The sequence below is a fragment of the Anabrus simplex genome, chromosome 2 (assembly GCF_040414725.1).
Source record: "Anabrus simplex isolate iqAnaSimp1 chromosome 2, ASM4041472v1, whole genome shotgun sequence".
Lineage (NCBI taxonomy): Eukaryota > Metazoa > Arthropoda > Insecta > Orthoptera > Tettigoniidae > Anabrus > Anabrus simplex.
Window position 1 is genome coordinate 1,176,537,285 of NC_090266.1, and position 19,264 is coordinate 1,176,556,548.

Genomic DNA, 19,264 nt, shown 5'->3' on the forward strand with positions numbered 1-19,264 from the left:
CTGTCTAATGATGAAATGTATAATGTATTGAATAAGGAGGATACACTCATTTTTTCACCATTGTAAAGTGAATTATCATTGTTATCGTAATTACTGGACAAGTTGGCCGTGCGGTTAGGAGTGCGCGGCTGTGAGCTCGCATCCGGGAGATAGTGGGTTCAAGTCCCACTGTCGGCAGCCCTGAAGATGGTTTCCGTGGTTTCCCATTTTCACACCAGGCTGTACCTTACTTAAAGCCACGGCCACTTCCTTCCAACTCATAGGCCTTTCCAATCCCATCGTCGCCATAAGACCTATCTGTGTCAGTGAAACGTAAATAGTAAAAAAAAAAAAATTTCATAATAAATTACGAATAAGAACGGAGAACGTCTTATAAACTTCTGTAAAACCTTTGTCTTAAAACTCATGTCTACGCATTTTGCGAGATCCCCACATAAGAAGAAAACTTGGAAATCACCAAAGCCGTTATTGGGCGAATTCCAGATCGATCACGTCGCAATCTCCAGAAAGAATATGTGTGAGATCCAAAGTGTTCGAGTACGGAAGGGAGTTGTCGACTCGGACCACTACCTAACACAAATCAAAGTGAGATTCCAACCCAACAGATGCAGACCTAAACACAAAAGATCTCTAAGAGTTGATCCAGAATGTCTTCGACAGAACGCCACGACCTTTCTACAAGACATACGAGAGCAGGACCCCATGGACTGGCCAGGCCTTTGTAAAACACTTCAGACATCAGCCATGAAATTAGGACAGCCTCCAAGGAAACACAAACATAGGTGGGGGAACACGACCTGTGATAAAGCCATTGATGAACGGACGAAAGCATGGAATCAGTGGAATGGACATCAAACAAAGTTCAGAAAATCTCCTCAAAAATACCGTATTTCACGGCATAATCGTCGCACTTTTTATACCAAAATTTTCGAAAAAAAATTGTAGGGTGCGACCATTATACGATGAATATTTAATACCAGTATTTGTATTACTCAAAAAATGTATTTATAACTAAATTGTATTTGATACAAATTTAAGATGCACGTAATACTCGCGTTTATACATCAAAATAATTAAAATAGTCTAAAACAAAATTCATAATTTTTCACAACAATTCGGCGATAGTTTTTCCAACCTGAAAATAAAAATGAACGTATTAAGTTAATTTGTCATTAATTTGAGTATTAAAGTTAAAATATTACACTTGAAAAAAATTATCGCTTTGTTGTGAAATGCAGACTTACCGGTACGCAATTTATTCCAAATCTTCGGTGTCGCTATCGCAGGTTTCGTTATCTGATGCGCCGTCCTCGCCTCTGTTAATACCAGTATCAGATTCTTCGTCTCCCTGCCACACTGCGTCATCTTCGGAACCGTCTAGTGCATTCGAAATCCCAGTCCTTTTGAAGCTCTTGGAGACTAGTTCAGGTGGTATAAGATCCCAACTCTTCTTCACCCACGAGCATAACAAGTCCAAGGGTGGACGCCTGATATTTCCGGCGGGCGTCAATTGCTGATCGCCGCTCATCATCCACTCGTTGTAAAATCGACGTAAGTGGTCTTTAAAGGGTTTATTAACACATACGTCTAGTGGCTGCAAAGCATATGTTAGGCCACCAGGAATGACTATCTGTCGTGTCTTATTTGTAGTGAGAATTTGCTTCACTTCGTTCACGAGGTGACCTCGGAAACTATCTAAAACAAGCAGAGCTGGTTGTTTTAGTAGTGCACTAGGTCTTCTATTCCACACAGTTTTAACCCAGTCCAGCATGAGTTCTACGTCCATCCAACCCTTTGGTTGCACTCGTACATGAATTCCACGGGGAAACTGTATATTCTTAGGCATCGTTTTCCTCTTGAAAATGATGTAAGGCGGCAACTTTCTCCCGTCAGCTGTAATGGCTAGCATTGCCGTGCATCGCAACTTCTCACTACCGCTGGTTTTCATTAATACACTCCGTGATCCTTTTAGCGCAATAGTGCTGTTGCGAGGCATATCAAAAAAGATTGGAGTCTGATCGGCATTACCGATTTGAGAAAGCAAGTACGAAGTTTCCTTGCGCAAACGTATGACAAATCGGTGAAAATTTACAATCTTGTCCGTGTAATCAGCAGGCAACTTTTGGCTTAGTGTTGTTCTCCTTCGCAATGACAGATTGTGTCGTCGCATGAACCCCTTAATCCACCCACAAGTCGCCTTAAACTGAGTTACCGGTATGTTGTGTTTGCGCGCTACCTCCTGTCCCTTAATTTGTAACATTTCATATGATACACTGCAGCCATTGTTACGTATTTCACTGACGTACCTAAACACTTCTTCGTCAATTATAGGAAACTTCCCTGTTTTAGGACCTCTAAACGCGCGTCTAGAATGGTTTGTGCTTTTTAGCTTGTTTTTTACTTTCCGCCAGTCACGCACCAACTTTTCACTCACAGAAAATTTTCTTTCTGCAGCTCTGTTCCCGTGCTGTTCAGCGAAGGCAATTACGCTTAGCTTGAAGCCCGCAGAATAGTTTCTATATTTACCCATAATCGCTTATAAATGCTTCACACGTTAATGTTTTGCGATATAAATGACTTTCCGTAATTGTTCACTATTAAAACAAATTATTTCTGCAAACACCCAAAACACAAATTAAAAACTTAAATTCTCACGCACACATGTCTACAGTAATCACGTAAATCTGAAACAAATAAATGCATCTGTGATCTGTCCATTCCAGAGCAGCCAATACTGTTAGGCAGCAAGGAAGCATGCAACAATATATCAGTTTAGCTCGTTGGTTGCGACACACTACTGCGCTTGCGCAAAGCTCGCAAACCGGAGCTCTAGCTAGCGCGGTGTAGATCTACTGTATAGTTGACTGTATTCCGAGACGTCAGTAACAAACATTCATTTCTTTCAATTTCTTTTAAACATACGGTAATTAGGTTAATATTTCTTCCCAGTTATTGATGATTTTACATTACATTACTGACGAGTTTATAAAATAAAACTTTAATAGCATTGGATAATAATTATCTTGACTGCTTGGATAAAAGTTTTCATCCCATGCCCGGACACTTACGACGTAGTAGTAAGATAAGAGTCTAGCGATGACAACTGAGACATCGTAAATAATTCGGCTGAATAATTCCGTGGAAATCTGCGTTATCGTCTTGGATTTCACTTCGTGCGCAATAACACAGGAGCCGGCCCCATGGTGTAGGGGTAGCGTGCTTGCCTCTTACACGGAGGCCTCGGGTTCAATTCACGGCCGGGTCAGGGAATTTTACCTGTATCTGAGGGCTGGTTCGAAGTCCATTCAACCTACCTAGCCGGTATTTCCTGGCGACGTTGCCGATAAGCGATAACTTACAGCCTTACGTATTTCAAATGGGAACTCATAATATGTAGGTGGTGAATAAATAGTACACTGTCTCGCGACCACGTTGTCAAACTGCCGATAGCCTACCGGTAAGCATAATATGTAGGTGGTGAATAAATAGTACACTGTCTCGCGACCACGTTGTCAAGCTGCCGATAGTCTACCGGTAAGCCATGCGTCGTACATATACCGGTATTATTTATTTATACGTTGTGCAACATGTCGCAAACGTGACTGTGTTGCCAAATTGCCCATAAACCATACACGTATTTAAATTGCGCATTCATGTGCAACTTACGTTGCAGTTCCATTTACCTTTTAACCAGATTAGTGAACAAAATTTGGACGTGCGACGATTATGTAATTAAAGGTTTAAAGTCCGATTTTTGTATTGAAAATAAAGGATGCGACGATTACGCGGTGGCGACGATTATGCCGTGAAATACGGTAATTCGCAGGGAGAAATGAGCCGATGACAAAAATAGACTCGTAGAAATCGAACAAGATTTCCTTAGAAACAACTCCAGGAATTTCTACAAGACCTTCCATGAGAATTTATCCAGTTATCAACCACCATCTGTATGTTTCCGTCCAGCAAATGGAACATTAGAAACGAACACTAAAGAGAACTGCACCATTCTAGCTGACTACTTCTGAGACCTCCTCAATTGTGATCCTCCAAAGGAAAGACTGAACTTTGAAAAGCCCATACCCAACCCCGATTCACAACCACCGACAATACAGGAAACAGCAGAGATGATACGGTCACTTAAAAATAATAAAGCTCCTGGAGAGGACGGCATCACTGCGGAGATGTGTAAACTTGAGATGATCTTGTAAGCAAAATTCATGCAATCCTAGTAGAAATATGGGAAACGAAAATGATTCCACAGGATTGGAAGTGTGTATTAATACACCCATTGCACATGAAAGGTGACAAGGCAGATCCAAACAACTATAGAGGCATATCTCTACTGCCAATCGCATACAAAATTCTTTCCAAAGCTCTCTTGAACCGGTTAGAAAAACAGACAGATCACCTGATTGGCGAGTACCAAGCGGGTTTCAGGAAAGGTCGATCATGTGCAGAACAAATATGGAACCTGAAGACTATATTAAGGATTCGCCGAAGTGCCAGCACGATCGTCACCTTTGTGTATTTTAAGAAGGCGTATGACTCAGTGGACAGACAGTATTTGATACTCTAGAAGAACTCAGAGTGGACAAGAAGACCAGAGCACTTATCCAGCAGACCCTCACAAATACAACCTCTAAAGGGAAATTCCTTGGAGAAATCTCTGAGCCTTTTGAAATATGTGCGGGCGTTCGTCAAGGTGACGGCATCTCCCCTATTCTGTTTAACGTAGTTCTAGGCAAAGTTATTAGAGAGTGGGAAAAGGATATCAAGGGTGTGAACATCGGAAATTTGGGAAGCAAGGTCAATGTGAAATGTTTAGCATTTGCTGATGATCTTGCAATCATTAATAAGACCATGTATGAAACAAGGTATGCCATACAGAGACTACACAATATAGCATCAAAGGCAGGCCTCCAGATATCCTACGAGAAAACGAAGTACATGGAAAATCTAGGTCAAGATAGAAAAAGAACTCCGCTAGAGGTGGAAAACGGCACAATTTCACAGGTGTCCTCCTTCAAATACCTTGGAGAAATTATACTACCATCAGGATTAGACAATAGTGCCAATGTAGAAAGAAACGCCAAACTACATAAGGCATACAGACTGACGTGGAATTACAACAACAAAAGAGTCATATCGCGTAATGCAAAATTACCACACTACAAGACAGTTGTATTGCCTGAAGCTTTATATGTCTCAGAAACCATGTGCTTAGGTGGTCACTCTAAAATTACAGAAATTGAAAAGCAGGAGCGGAAAATTCTCAGGAAAATTTATGGTCCTACGAGAGAAAATGGAATGTGGATTAAGAGGAGAACAGGGGACCTCTACTCCTTCACCGACAGGTTTATTGATTGCAGGTTATAAATTTCATCTTCTTTGTCCGTATTGAAGATCTAATTATGATACAAATTCTTATAATTTTGTTAATTACCACCTATTCAATACAATAAAAACGTAGTACAAACTTACATATTTATTAAGATGTTTATATGGTACATGTTTCGCTCCTTTTTCGTGAGCATCATCAGCCAACTATTATTCACTGAAGGTTGTATAAGATCATGAAACAATTCTTTTTGGATTAAGATTATTCCTATAAAACTAATTGACAAATCTTATAATATTTTACAAGTCATATAACAATAAAATTATGTCTTTAAGTTAAAACTTTTAGATAGATTAGACTTAGATAGAGTTTAGACAAAAAGTTTTAACTTAGACATAATTTTATTGTTATATGACTTGTAAAATATTATAAGATTTGTCAATTAGTTTTATAGGAATAATCTTAATCCAACAAGAATTGTTTCATGATCTTATACAACCTTAAGTGAATAATAGTTGGCTGATGATGCTCATGAAAAAGGAGCGAAACATGTACCATATAAACATCTTAATAAATATGTAAGTTTGTACTACGTTTTTATTGTATTGAATAGGTGGTAATTAACAAAATTATAAGAATTTGTATCACAAGGTTTATTGATGCCGTACGGAAAAGACGCCTTAATTTCTATGGCCATATCTACAGAATGAACAGCGACAGACTAACTAAAAGATTATTCAAAGTAATCAGCTCAAAGAAGGTCAAAATAAAATGGCTAGAAGAAACTAAGGCGGACCTCCAAGAAATAAATATCACAGACGACAGCATGGAAAATCGTGGAGCTTTTAGAACAAAAGTAGCCAATCATAAATTTAGGGAGAAACCCAAAAAGACAACTGGTAGGAAGTGGTCGACAGAACGCAAGATGCAACACAGTGCATTCATGAAGAGATTTTGGGAGGATAAGAAGGCACAAACCATCAAACCAACTAACAAGTTCAAACACGCTCGATGAATGGGCATAACAAAGAAAGAAAGAAAGAAGAAATTACAGGATATATAGGATATATGCTGCTGATGGATTTCTGTTTATATTTTCCTATTATCATTGTTGGGTATGTTACTGGCGGAAGGTAAGAAATCCTTCATCATCATCATCGCTGTCATCCAGTTTCAATCCTGAATTCCAGTTTATAAGGATTTCTATTGCTCAGGGAATTAAGACACTGTGACACCATTGTTAGAACGAGCTGGAAAACTATGCGTATTGAACACATGCTTGCTACTCGTGAAAATAAGTGTTCGTATTCTATCTGGCAAGGGTCATTGGTCGCATCTAGCAGCAGTACAAGGAACTATAACGCTGTCATTCATGTTTACCAGAAGAGACATGGACGTATTTCCAGCATGTGATGATTTATTTGTTTAAAAAACAATCCCTAGTACTCTATACTCTTCTTACTGTATTGCATAATTTTAGACCTGTGCTTAGATATTGGCATTCTTGTCGTAGTCTTACTGCCAATGAGTGTTCGCAGTAGGTTGAAAATGCTTCCTTCCTGATTTCAGAACTGCAAAGTTGATACAAGAAAATTTTGGAATATTTGTGTTCCATCTACATGTCTTGTATCACCTCATATAATGAAATTGTCCTTTAAACTGATGCCCAAACAATAAACTGTATTGTGATCAGTGTATACCCTCTATAAATGGTAACTACATCAGAGTTAAATACTGTACATTTTGCTTTAGTAGAGCCACTTATTCACTCTGCTCATTGATTGGGCAGAATGGCTGCACGTGTTAATGCGCTATGGCTTTGGAGCCAAGCTCTGTATTCGGGAGACGAGTGGGTTCAAATCCCACTGTTTGCTGCCCTGTGAATGGTTTTGCTGTGGTTTCCAATTTTCACTTGCTGGCAAATGCTGGGACAATTGCTATTCATAGCCCACAGCCAATTCGCTCCAGCTCCTTACCCATTTTCATTTACCATCATGCATTTCATCTTCATTGGCTCCTCAACTGAGGTTGGCATGAAGAAGGGCATCCGGCTGTATAAATATGCCACACAGTTTCATCTCGCATCATCATTCCCGACCCCATATCAATAAACAGGATTAAGGTGTAGACATACGTACAAATCCAAGTGTGAATCAAGAAATACCGTAAATATGTTTTCCTCCTGGTATCTTTCATTCTCCAGGAGAATGGTATAATAACTGATCATTTCACGTCCAGATTCACACACATATTGTCCCAATCTCTGAACCAAGTATACAGCTATCAGAAAAATGTAATTCAAGTTATTAGACACTGCTGTACATGGAAGCCCCTAGAATGGGTCAGTAAGAGCATGAATGTAAATAATTTCATGTAAAACAAAAACACCCGTACTTTTACAGATGTTTGATTTCGTCTGTTGTAATTTAGCTATTGTAATAACCACTGTAATTGTCTCCAAAGTCCATATCATGTGCTTACTCTATTTCCTTTGTTCGCAACATATTTTCTAATGAGTATTGGGTGTGTCATTTCTGTTTTTAGATCCCCAATGAAATATCCCGACCTGCCTCCGAGACCTCGAGATTCACAGTCTTCACACATGGTTCACTTCTTTCGTGAGGAACTTGAGAGGCTGAAACATCCTACGCCTAACACAATGGAACAAATCAATGGTGGTGATCCCACGGTAGATATTTCACACAGGAATACAGAACCACTTTTGCCCATAAATTTATTAGAGAGCGCAGGTGATATTAATGCGGTCCAGAGCTCTTGTGGAGCCGTGGGTGAATCGGGGAGTGCAGGTGCTATTAATCAAGACCAGAGCTGTTGTGGAACTGTGACAGAGTCTGAAATAAGTGAAGAAGTAAACAAAGACAACAGAAGTAGAAGTGATCATGACAGCAAGAGGGTGGAAGTCAAATCTCTGGCAGATGTCTCAGTATCTCTGGACAGTATTAAACCAGGTTAGTATTTTTCAGAGTATTGACTTTTCCTTTACCACTAGGGTTCCTCACTGTTAGAATATATTTGGGGTTCTAGGTATATGAAAGCAGTGGCAAATTACCTCACTCCTAATCATATCTTGTAAGTCTCATTTTGGAGTTGCAATTGATTTTTACAGAGTCCCAATAACCCCATAACCTTTGGGGGTGTTCTTTGAGAATACAACCAGCCTCCAAGCTGAAGACTAAACAACAGACCCTTTTGTTGATTTTTAACCAAATGTCTGAAGTCTTACATAAATGTAACCATATTCTTGGATAGTTATGCTATGCTGAAGTTTTAGTTACTGGCAGTGACAACATGGGGAAAGTATTCATTAGCTGTTCACAGTAAACTAAGATTAATAAGTTTCCAGCTCATATCGAGTTTCTTATGTCTTTGTCCCCTGTTAATATTATTAATCTCCTACTCTATGTGCTGTTATTTTTGCCTGAATTTTTTATCTGTTACTGAAAAAGTGTTTTAACACATTTCAAGGTTGAAAAACATCTCTGTGTAGTATCAACAAATCTGAGAGGAGTTCCCATACATTAGAAAATGTTTCTCTACCAAGGTTGTTTTTGAGTAGAAATTTATATGGACCTGCTAGCGTTCTGAAAATTATTCCTGCTGTGTAGTACTTCTAGTTCTCTTCTGGCCTGTGTCCTATTTAGAGAAGTTAACACAAGGTGTCACTGTGACAAAGCAGAGTAGCCGCATGTGTTAACGTGCTATGGCCAAGCTCTGCAATTGGGAGATGGTGGGTTCAAACCCCACCGTTGGCTCTACTGAGAATGGTTTTCAGTGTTTTCCCATTTTCACTTCCAGACAAATGCCGGGACAGTTGCTTTTCACAGGTCACAGCTGGTTCATTCCACCTCCTTACCCAATTTCATTCACTATCAATAATTTCATCTTCATTAGCTCCTCAACTAAGGTTGCCGATAGGAAGAGAATCTGGCCGTAAAAACGTACCATCTCGCCTCATCCCCGACCCCATATTAGGAAAGGGACTAAGGGTAGACATACATACATACATACATACATACATAAATACATACATACATACATACATACATACATACATACATACATCGCTCACATTTTTTGCATTTCCTGGAAGATCAAGTTTTAGTGAATTTTTTAATGTGGCTTGCTCATTGCAGCGTGGTAGAATGTCTAATTCTGTTTAACATCCTATCCCCTGACAACATCAGCTTCTCTTTGTTGCAATTGTTTTAAAAGAATACAGTGGAACCTCGATTCTACGTTTTTGGAGGGAGTACGGAAAAAAAAAACATACAACACGGGAAAATGGAAAATTCGGGAATGAATGAACCATCAACAATTTGGGCTAAACATCACAAAAATGAAATATGTATACTTATAATCTTACAAAGACCCCTAAACCAAACCAAACTACAGCCCCAATGGACCTTCCGCCTACCAAGCGGCTCTCTAGACTGGGGCCACCATCTCACCATTCAATAGCTCCTCAATTAAAGGTAATCGTAGAATGAGTGAACCTGGAACCAGCCCTCATATCGAGGTAAAAAGGCCTGACCTGGCCGGTAATCGAACCTGGGCCCTCTGGGTGAGAGGTAGACAAGTTAGACCGCGGGGCTGGCTTCAAACATTAATTACCGATACGCGACCTACAAATCTCAAAACTTTACATTCAATTTTACCGGGGAAACTTCGTCAGTTTTGCTCTGAAAACTTCTTTCAGTTCAGCAACTTTGATCAGCTGGAGCCAAAGTCTTAGAAAAATCTAATACCCGCAACGGCAAGCCAAACAACAATCGACCACAAGTAGTTTTTAATTCTCTAATCTAATAAAATAAAGCACATTAGATACAAAAGCGCCCAACATGATGGCAAAATCCTCTTTTTTTTAATCTTCCATTGTAATTTGGTCACCGGTATACTGTTCGTAGTCAGTTTATGGAAATCTTGTACTGCGTAAATTAGGCCTACAACAGCTTTTCAAGGTTATGTTGAACTGGAGAAAATGGTTTCGAATTGTTTCCAATGTAAGTATCGCTCTTCAAGTTCTCGAATGCATTAAATTCAATTCTGCCCATCACTAATCACAATCAAATTGGAAAGAGAAAAAATATCATTAACACTTCCGAAATTACGATCATTCGCAACCTTGAGCTCAGCTGGAAAACGTGCTTGCTGTATAAGTCAGTACAAGTGCGAAATGATACAAAGCTTTAAATGTAACGTGCGCAAATAAAACATCTGCGGTTTTTACAACATTTTAACACAAAAACGTGAAATTCCCAGTCTTATATTAGGACGAAAACAGTAATAGGCAATCCCGAAACCTCCCATGGCTTTATGTATGTAAGGTGCAACATCTGTTCTGGTCTCGATAACATAATCGTGTATGATAATATTAAAATACTACTGTAAATTTGTGTTAATTAAGGAGCAGTTTCAATTCCTGCCTGAAAGCCCAGTGAATATACAGTGCCCTGAGGGAATTGCCAAAAACCTGTTCGGCGATACACTCGAAAAAAGTAAAAAAAAATAAACATCTAATCCTGGACATAATGTAGACGTTTTGCAAGTACGAACATTTGACGAAATTCGTTCCGTCTTCAAATAGAGCTGTTGAAATGCGCTCTGTCTCCTTCCAATTGTTGTGGACACTCTCTGCTTTATGATTTCCACGGATTCTCTAAACAATACCACCCGAATGCGATGCTAAGACGGTCCCTTATGCAAGTTCGCCGCAGATCGGTTTTCCAGTACAGTACTTCCTCAAATTACCGCAATGACGAGACGTTAACACCAAGATCCGTAAGTATGCCGTAGCTGTCCTTTCGTGAGATGCAGTTTCTTGAAAAACGCGTGATCGAGGATTTAGCGTTGATGGGATTGAAATTTCTGGGCGGTTGATCCGGGAAATCGTTTATTCGAGGAACGGATAATGCAGGATTTTTACAACGTGATTTAATTAGGATGCTCGAGGGACCACATAATTTGAATGAATAATACGGGAAAATGTAATTCCCGGGAACGTATAGTCGAGGTTCTACTGTACCTTCATGTGAATTCCAATATAAGAATGAACATGAATTCTAGATTCACATTGGACAATAGGCCAGTGTTCTACCACGAGATCATGTTAAAATGTGTTATAACTTGTACCTCTATCTCTCTTTGGTGCAGATTTCTTGTAATCCAAGTCACCATGATGTAGTGTTGTAAGCTAGAGAGCAGCAGCATCTTAGGACTAATAGATATTCTACTACTACTGTCAAGGTACAGTAGAACCTCGATTATACGTTCCCGGAAACTATGTTTCCCGGATTATTCGTTCGAATTATGTGGTCCCGCGAGCATTCTAATTAAATCATCTTGTAAAAATCTTGCATTATCCGCTGGTCGAAGAAACGATTTCCTGGATCAGTCATCCAGAAATTTCAGTCCCATCAAAGCTAAATCCTCGATCAAGCATTTTTCAAGAAACTGTATATCACGAAAGGACGGCTACGGCATACGTATGAATCTTGGTGTTAACGTCCCGTTATTACAATAATTAGAGCAAGTACTGTACTGGAAAAGCAATCGGCAGTGAACTTGCATAAGGGACCATTACATTTGGCTGGTATTGTCTAGAGAATCCTTGGAAATCATAAAGCAGACAGTGGCTACAACAATTTTATTTTTGTTACTTTTTTCGATTGTATTGGCGAACAGGTTTTCGGCACTTACATCAGGGCACTGTAGAGTCACTAGGCTTTCAGGCAGGCATTCGAAACTGCTCTTTCTTAACACAAATCTAGTATTTTAATATTATCGTATACGATTATGTTATTGAGACCAGAACAGATGTTGCACCGTACATGTATAATGCCATGGGAGAGCTTGGGATTGCCTATTATTGTTTTGGTCCTAATATGACAGGGAATTTTATATTTTTGTATTAAAATGTTATAAAAACTGCAGTTGTTTTATTTGTGCACGTTACATTTAAAAAGTTTGTATCCTTTCCCACTCGTACTGACTTGTACAGCGAGCACGCTTTCCAGCCGAGCTCAAGGTCACGAATAACCGTAATTTCTGAAGATTTTATGATATTTTTTTCTATTTCCAATTTAATTGTGATAAGTGACGGGCAGAATTGAATATAATGCATTCAAGAACTTTTAAGAATCGATACATTCGAAACCTTGTTCTCGAGTTCAACATAACCTTTAAAAGCCGGTGTAGGCCTAATTTACGCGGTAGAAGATTTCCAGAAACTGACTATGAACAGGATACCAGAAGCCAAATTACAATAGAAGATTTAAAAAAAGTGATTTTGCCATCATGTTGGGCGCTTTTGTATCTAATGTGCTTTATTTTATTAGATTGGAGAATTAAAAATTACTTCTGGTCAGCAGTTGTTTGGCTTGGTGTTATTAGATTTTTCGAAGAGTTTGGCTGATCAAAGTTACTCAACTGAAAAAAGTTTTCACAGGAAACTGATGAAGTTTCCCTGGTAAAACTGTATGTAAAGTTTCGAGATTTTAAACTCGCGTACCGGTAATAAACGTTTGCATCCGGCCCCGCGGTCTAACTTGCTCACCTCTCACCCGGAGGGCCCGGGTTCGATTCTTGGCTAGGTCAGGCACTTTTGCTTTTTTTGCTAGTTGCTTATACGTCTCACCGACACAGATAGGTCTTATGGCGACGATGGGACAGGAAAGGGCTAGGAGTGGGAAGGAAGCGGCCGTGGCCTTAATTAAGGTACAGCCCCAGCATTTGCCTGGTGTGAAAATGGGAAACCACGGAAAACCATTTTCAGGGCTGCCGACAGTGGGGTTCGAACCTAATATCTCCCTAATACTGGACACTGGCCGCACTCAAGCGACTGCAGCTATCGAGCTCGGTAAGGCACTTTTACCTGGATATGAAGGCTGGTTCCAGGTCCACTCAGCCTACAATTACCTTTAATTAAGGAGCTATCGAATGGTGAGATGGCAAACCCGATCTAGAGAACCAGGAATAACGGCCGAGTGGATTCGTCACACTGATCATGTCACATCGTAATCTGCAGGCCTTCGGGCTGAGCAGCGCTCGCTTGGTAAGCGAAGGCCCATTTGGTTTGTAGTTTGGTTTAGGAGTGTTTGTAAGATTATAATTGTACTCATTTCATTTTTGTGATGTTTAGCTATATTGTTGATGGTTCATTCATTCTGGGATTTTTCATTTTCCCGTGTTGTACGTATTTTTTACATGGTCCCTCTAAAAATGGCGAATCGAGGTTCCACTGTATATGGGATTTCATAGTACCTTTCCCTGTATGATAGTGGTGTTAGTCTCTTAAGGGAGGAATACGTCATTACAGCTTTCATACGTGTACAACAGTCCAATCTGTAGTACTAATCTTGTGATCTTTGCAATGCTGCCTGACAGCTGTGAGACTAGATCTTTGGTAAAAGTAGTGGTACTTAACTTCTGAAAAGGACATTTGAAGTATATGCTCTGAATCTGTTGTCATTTATTTGAACTAAAACTAACGTGCTCCTGAAAGAGCACCGCCACTCATTACTGGGCAAGTGGGTTACAATTTGTTGAAACATTTTCAACATCTAATACATAGACCCACTAAGACAGTTGTCGTAATACAGAAAAAAATTACATTAACTTTTTAAAGCATATTAAGTCACTAGTTTTTAACCCCTTACCTTGGCACTCTTGAACTTTCTTTTAATGTACATTCAAAGAATTTATGGACACTTGAAAAATGATAAAAAAATGTGTCCAGTAATTTTTCAGAAATGGTGGAACATATTTTGAGACAGTTGAGCTTCTTGCACTTCTTCATTTTGCTGCAGGCACGTACATTTTTTCCCCTTGCCATGATCAGATGTGCTTTACTTCAGCGCATGGTGTTTTTACCATGGGTGAGTGCACACTCATTTGCCACATGCAGGTCGAGGTCGGTAGCGGGAAAGTAAATCATACATAGTTAACACAAACTATTTTGATGAGCTCATTACTTACCAAATTGTGAAAGGAAGCTATGAAACTGCCCACCTTCATCCTCAACACAGTTTAGGCACGTTGTTAAAAAATGATTCATCACTTGTTGTAGTTCATGTTGAATCCTGCCAATTTCCTGACTAGTGTTATATTTCAATTCTTGTGTGTGGTGCTGGTTAGTCTTGTATACATGATTTTTTATTTTAGCCCAGAGATAGTAATTGCAGGTGGCTAAATCGGGGAACCGAGGGGGCCACAAATCCCTGTTAGTGACTCTGTTGTGTGGAAACACTTTGTGCATTTGTCTCATGGAATTATTCGCAGTGTGAGCAGAGGCTGAGTCCTGTTGAAAAAGTAAGGATTCCTGCTCACTGTCAGTTAATTCTCTAAAAAAGGTGGTTGGTATGGTATTCACATAAATAATGGAATTGATTGTATTCTGAAAAAATGATGACACACTATACATTGATTTTTGCGTTGTTGAGGGATACTTCATGTACAAAGTCAGGTTTAACAGCATTGGTAACAAATGGGTTGTGTACACACATAACCACGGAGATGGAACTAGGCATCATTAGAAAAGAATATTAAATGTGGGTTTATTCGTCTGTTGTATACATTTTCCAGGCTCCACTCTCAAAATGTGTGCGTACATACAGGGTCGCCTGGTTGAAGAGCATGTGCTACAGTCATTATATATGGCTTTAAATGAAATAATTTAGTATCCTTTTCACAGACCCATATGGAATTCCCACTCGCGCAAGATGACGGGGTGACTATTTCGAAGAATTTTCCGAATGATGCCCAGTGTAATCTTTTCATTGACGAGATCCATGCATTGCTTTTTTTGGTTTCTTAGGCTGGATACTTCCAGTTTCCTGAAATTTATTAACAGCTGATTTTATTATTTTTCTGATGGATTGATGTAAGATGGAGTATAATAAATTCAATACAGTAGAAGTCCGTTATAGTGAGCATTAATAACAGCAAAAAATTTACTCACTATAGCGGATTGTCGTTATATCCAATTTTTGTAAATGTCTGGTAAAAATCTCACACACATTTAAAATCGGTATGCAACACCAATCAATGTGTGTGTTTGCATATTTTCATACTACGGTTTACTCGTTAGGTTTTTTTTTTTAAATTCTGAGACAACTTGAAAGCGTATGTTCAATTTCATTCTGAAAATATTGGAGTAGTATCATTCCAGTGGCTTCTGTGACAAACATTTCAGTTTTTTAATTCAAACAGCATCACCTAACCTAACTTAACATCATATAAATCATGAAAACCTATTTCAAGCACCAATAATGATAACCTTTTTGCTATAAATTTACATGGGAATATCCTTTAGAATTTTAACCAGACGCAAGAAAATACAGTAAATCTTCGTTAATGCATTCCTCATTACGGCGATTTCTCGCTTAGAACCTGATAAATATGAAGTACAGATTCACGTCATATTTAATCTATATAAAAATACTACACTTATCGCGTCGCAAATTTTCACTATTACCACTTAGTCTGATTGCATTTTTCCTAGCCGTGAAAATGTTCTTTATCATCCCTTGTGAAACGACTCTGATTTCCACCGCAGTTGCACAAAAATGGGAAATGGCCTTGAATTCCTCAACTTTACAGAGTAAATTACACCTTTGGGAAGCAAACCGTTAGCCTCAGGAGAGTATAGTTTAGCTTTCCGGTTTTCATTGATACTGCTGAATAACGCAGTATGCCTGTTTGTGCTTGTATTTAGCATTCCATTCAGAAGTTAGAGCTATGAGCTCGCATCTGGGAGATAGTGGGTTCGAACCCCACTGTCAGCAGCCCTGAAGATGGTTTTCCATGGTTTCCCATTTTCACCAGGCAAATGCTGGGGCTGTACCTTAATTAAGGCCACGGCCGCTCCCTTCCCATTCCTAGGCCTTTCCTGTTCCATCGTCAGCATAAGACCTATCTGTGTTGGTGCGACATAAAGCAACTAGCAGAAGTTAGAAATGCATTCTGTGTTAAGTGATACAGTGAAAGGTAGCAACAATTTGTCACGTGATAGCGTACGTACTTATTAGGAACATAAGCGTGTAAAGTTGACAAGCGTGGTACATATTTGTCTTGTGGTATGGATACTGAAAAATTTATGCAATTGCTGACTAATGAAGACTAAATTAAAATCCAGTATTCCACATCTTTCAGCGCACCTTAGTGTTTAGCTTCTAAATAATTAATGGCCAGAGAAATATGTTTAACACGTTGAGTGCCAGACCGAAATTCTTGGGATTGTCGTCTGGTGCCGTGAGCTAATAACACTGAGTTACTCCCTGGTGCCAAAACGTTCACAGGCTTAACCAAGCAAGTGATCGCTGAAATGAGGACATATTTATGATGTATTAGGTTAACTTATTATGTAGATTAGGTAAAATATTGCGACCCCGTATGGGGTCGTATTGGTCATTACGAATTGTAAACGTACACGCGCCCCCCATATGGGGTCGCACTTAAACAATAGCTTATGTCCCAACGTTCAGCCATACTTACCTCTTCCTTTGCAGGGACGCGACGCTTTATATGTCGTTGATTATGAGAGACGCGTTAGCTTGTTCATACTATGGGCTTGCTATTGCTGAAGGGTTTTTCAGATTTGTAGGATGTCCGAGAAAGCAAATTTCAACTAAATGACAAACATGATATCAAATTTTATTCACGAACACAAGATTTTATATAAATGGAAATTAAAGAATACATTATACATAATATTTTGAATGTATATACATAACTTAGCATAATAGCAGAGAAAGTGAATTGTTTAGTATTTGCTGCAATAACTGGAGATAATTGCGCTACTTCTTCATCATCCGCGTCATTCGCTTCATCCATATCAGAAGTGATCTAAGGAAAAAGAGAAGTAGGCAAATATTGTCCGGAAACATTATAACTTATGTGAATGTAGTTACTGATTCATTACGGACTAGGAACATCACGATCATCATTCCCTTGTACTTATGTGTGAACCTGTGTAAATGTGTTGTCTGTAGTATCATGAATGTAAACGTGCTGAAAGTACTTACCAGTTCTTCTTGTGGTACAGTTCAAAGCAGTTGACGCACAAGTAGGGCTTGTCAGGGCAAGATTTGCAGATGGTGGACACTTTTGTTGCTTTCTTGCATGCTTCTGTGGTGCTCATAGTCCGCCTGCACTCCTTGTAGCATGTTTGCAGCGTCCGCGAACTCTTCTGTAAGGGAATTTCAGGACATATAAAAGTATTTTATTATGGTAAAATATTGATTATGTTCAGTGTTACTTGTGCGAAATATAACTTACCTGCGACATTCTAGGTCTGTGAGTTGATCTCGCTGTTCGAGGTAATGATTGTCCCTCTTTGGTGTCCTATTGATTGGGTCTTCTGGGAGAGAGAGCATCATCATCACCACGTGCTGGCGAAAGTCACAAAGCTGGATCTTCTTTGTGTGCGTCTGGTTATATGTGAGAAAAGCATTGACAATACACGTACCGTACACCAGATCATCTGCGACTTCGTGGTACCACCGTATTGTCTTGAGTAGAGCAGAGTGATACGACGACAAGGTGTCAGATAAATCTATGCCACCTTTCATACGATTATAATCTATGGTCGTACTAGGCTTCATTATAACTTCACCATTTCTACTTGTTTTTCCTGTAGCTTCGATGGTATTGCTGTGTTTAGTTGAGATCATCAACACATCTCTTTTGTCCATCCATTTCATTACTGTGATACCTTGATCATTTTCCATGGCCTTAGACTCGTTTTTCTTCAGTTTTGCCGCAGTCACTTCTTTCGGGAAGCCCTTCCTATTCTTTCGCAATGTCCCGACTAGATGTGTCTTGCGTTCAAGAAGTTCATTCGCTAGCTCTAGCGAAGTGTAGTAATTATCGGTGCATAAAAATCGCCCCTGGTCTAAGTACGGCTCCATCAGGTGGAGTACAACTTCTGACGCCATAGAAAGATTTTTATCAGCAGGGACTGTTCCTTTTCCGGCATAAATAATAATTCTATACGTGTAACCAGAATCAACACATAACTTGAACATCTTAATACCATATTTGTGGGCCTTTCCTGGGAGATACTGCTTGAACGATAATCTTCCTCGCCAGGGAACCATAGATTCATCTATGACCATATTGCTTCCAGGGGTCTTCACTTCCTGAAATCGATTAACTAACAAATTCGCTAGCGGCTGTATTTTGTATAGCTTGCCTACCTGCTGCTCATTGTTGGCAAAGTGCCAGAATCTCAAAAGTAACTGGAACCTGTTTCTGCTCATAACACTACGAGCAACTTTCGTGTAGAACATTGTCTTATCGCTCCAATAACAGGCAAAGGATGGCAGTTGCACAAGACCCATCCACAAGCGCAAACCGAGGAATTTCCTCATTTCGTCAGGTGTTGTATCGACCCATTCATTAAGGTGGCTTGATCTGCTTAAATGCTTAGACATCAAAACTTGCTGAGCATTTTGGTTGGTTTCTTGTACCATTAAATTGATTACATCATCTGTTATGAATAAACAATACATATCATAAGGTGAGGCTTCAGAATTATTCGCCAACCCGGTGTGAAGAGCCTCCGCCCCTTGAAAAAGAAAGACACGCTGAGCGCCAATGCAAGGCCCCCAGTTGCTACTGTTATTATCATTATTCCCAGCTGTTCCCTGCACTGAAAGCCCATCCTCGTTTTCACTTTGATAATTACTTTCAGCACTGCCACTACTTTCAGCAATGTCATCGTCTGTACTGAGATCAAAGTCACTGTAACTATATTCCTCGTCTACATTGTCATTGTCCGAATTATTCAACAAATCGTTCAGGCTATCTTCATTCTCTTACTGCTCGATTTACTCATAGTGGTAATGAATAAAAGTAGCAAATTAACTCACACAACACTAAACTCACAGCACTGCACACCGACATAAA

At 39.4% G+C, this 19,264-nt stretch overlaps 1 protein-coding gene across 1 annotated transcript in view; it reads left to right on the top strand.

Moving 5' to 3' along the window:
• The window catches only part of Gga (ADP-ribosylation factor-binding protein Gga), a 312,496-nt gene that overhangs the window by 169,574 nt on the left and 123,658 nt on the right, over positions 1-19,264 (top strand). The window contains exon 8 of the mRNA XM_067142150.2: positions 7,883-8,307. Coding sequence (XP_066998251.2) covers positions 7,883-8,307 — 425 coding nt within the window. The remainder of the gene's footprint in view (positions 1-7,882; positions 8,308-19,264) is intronic.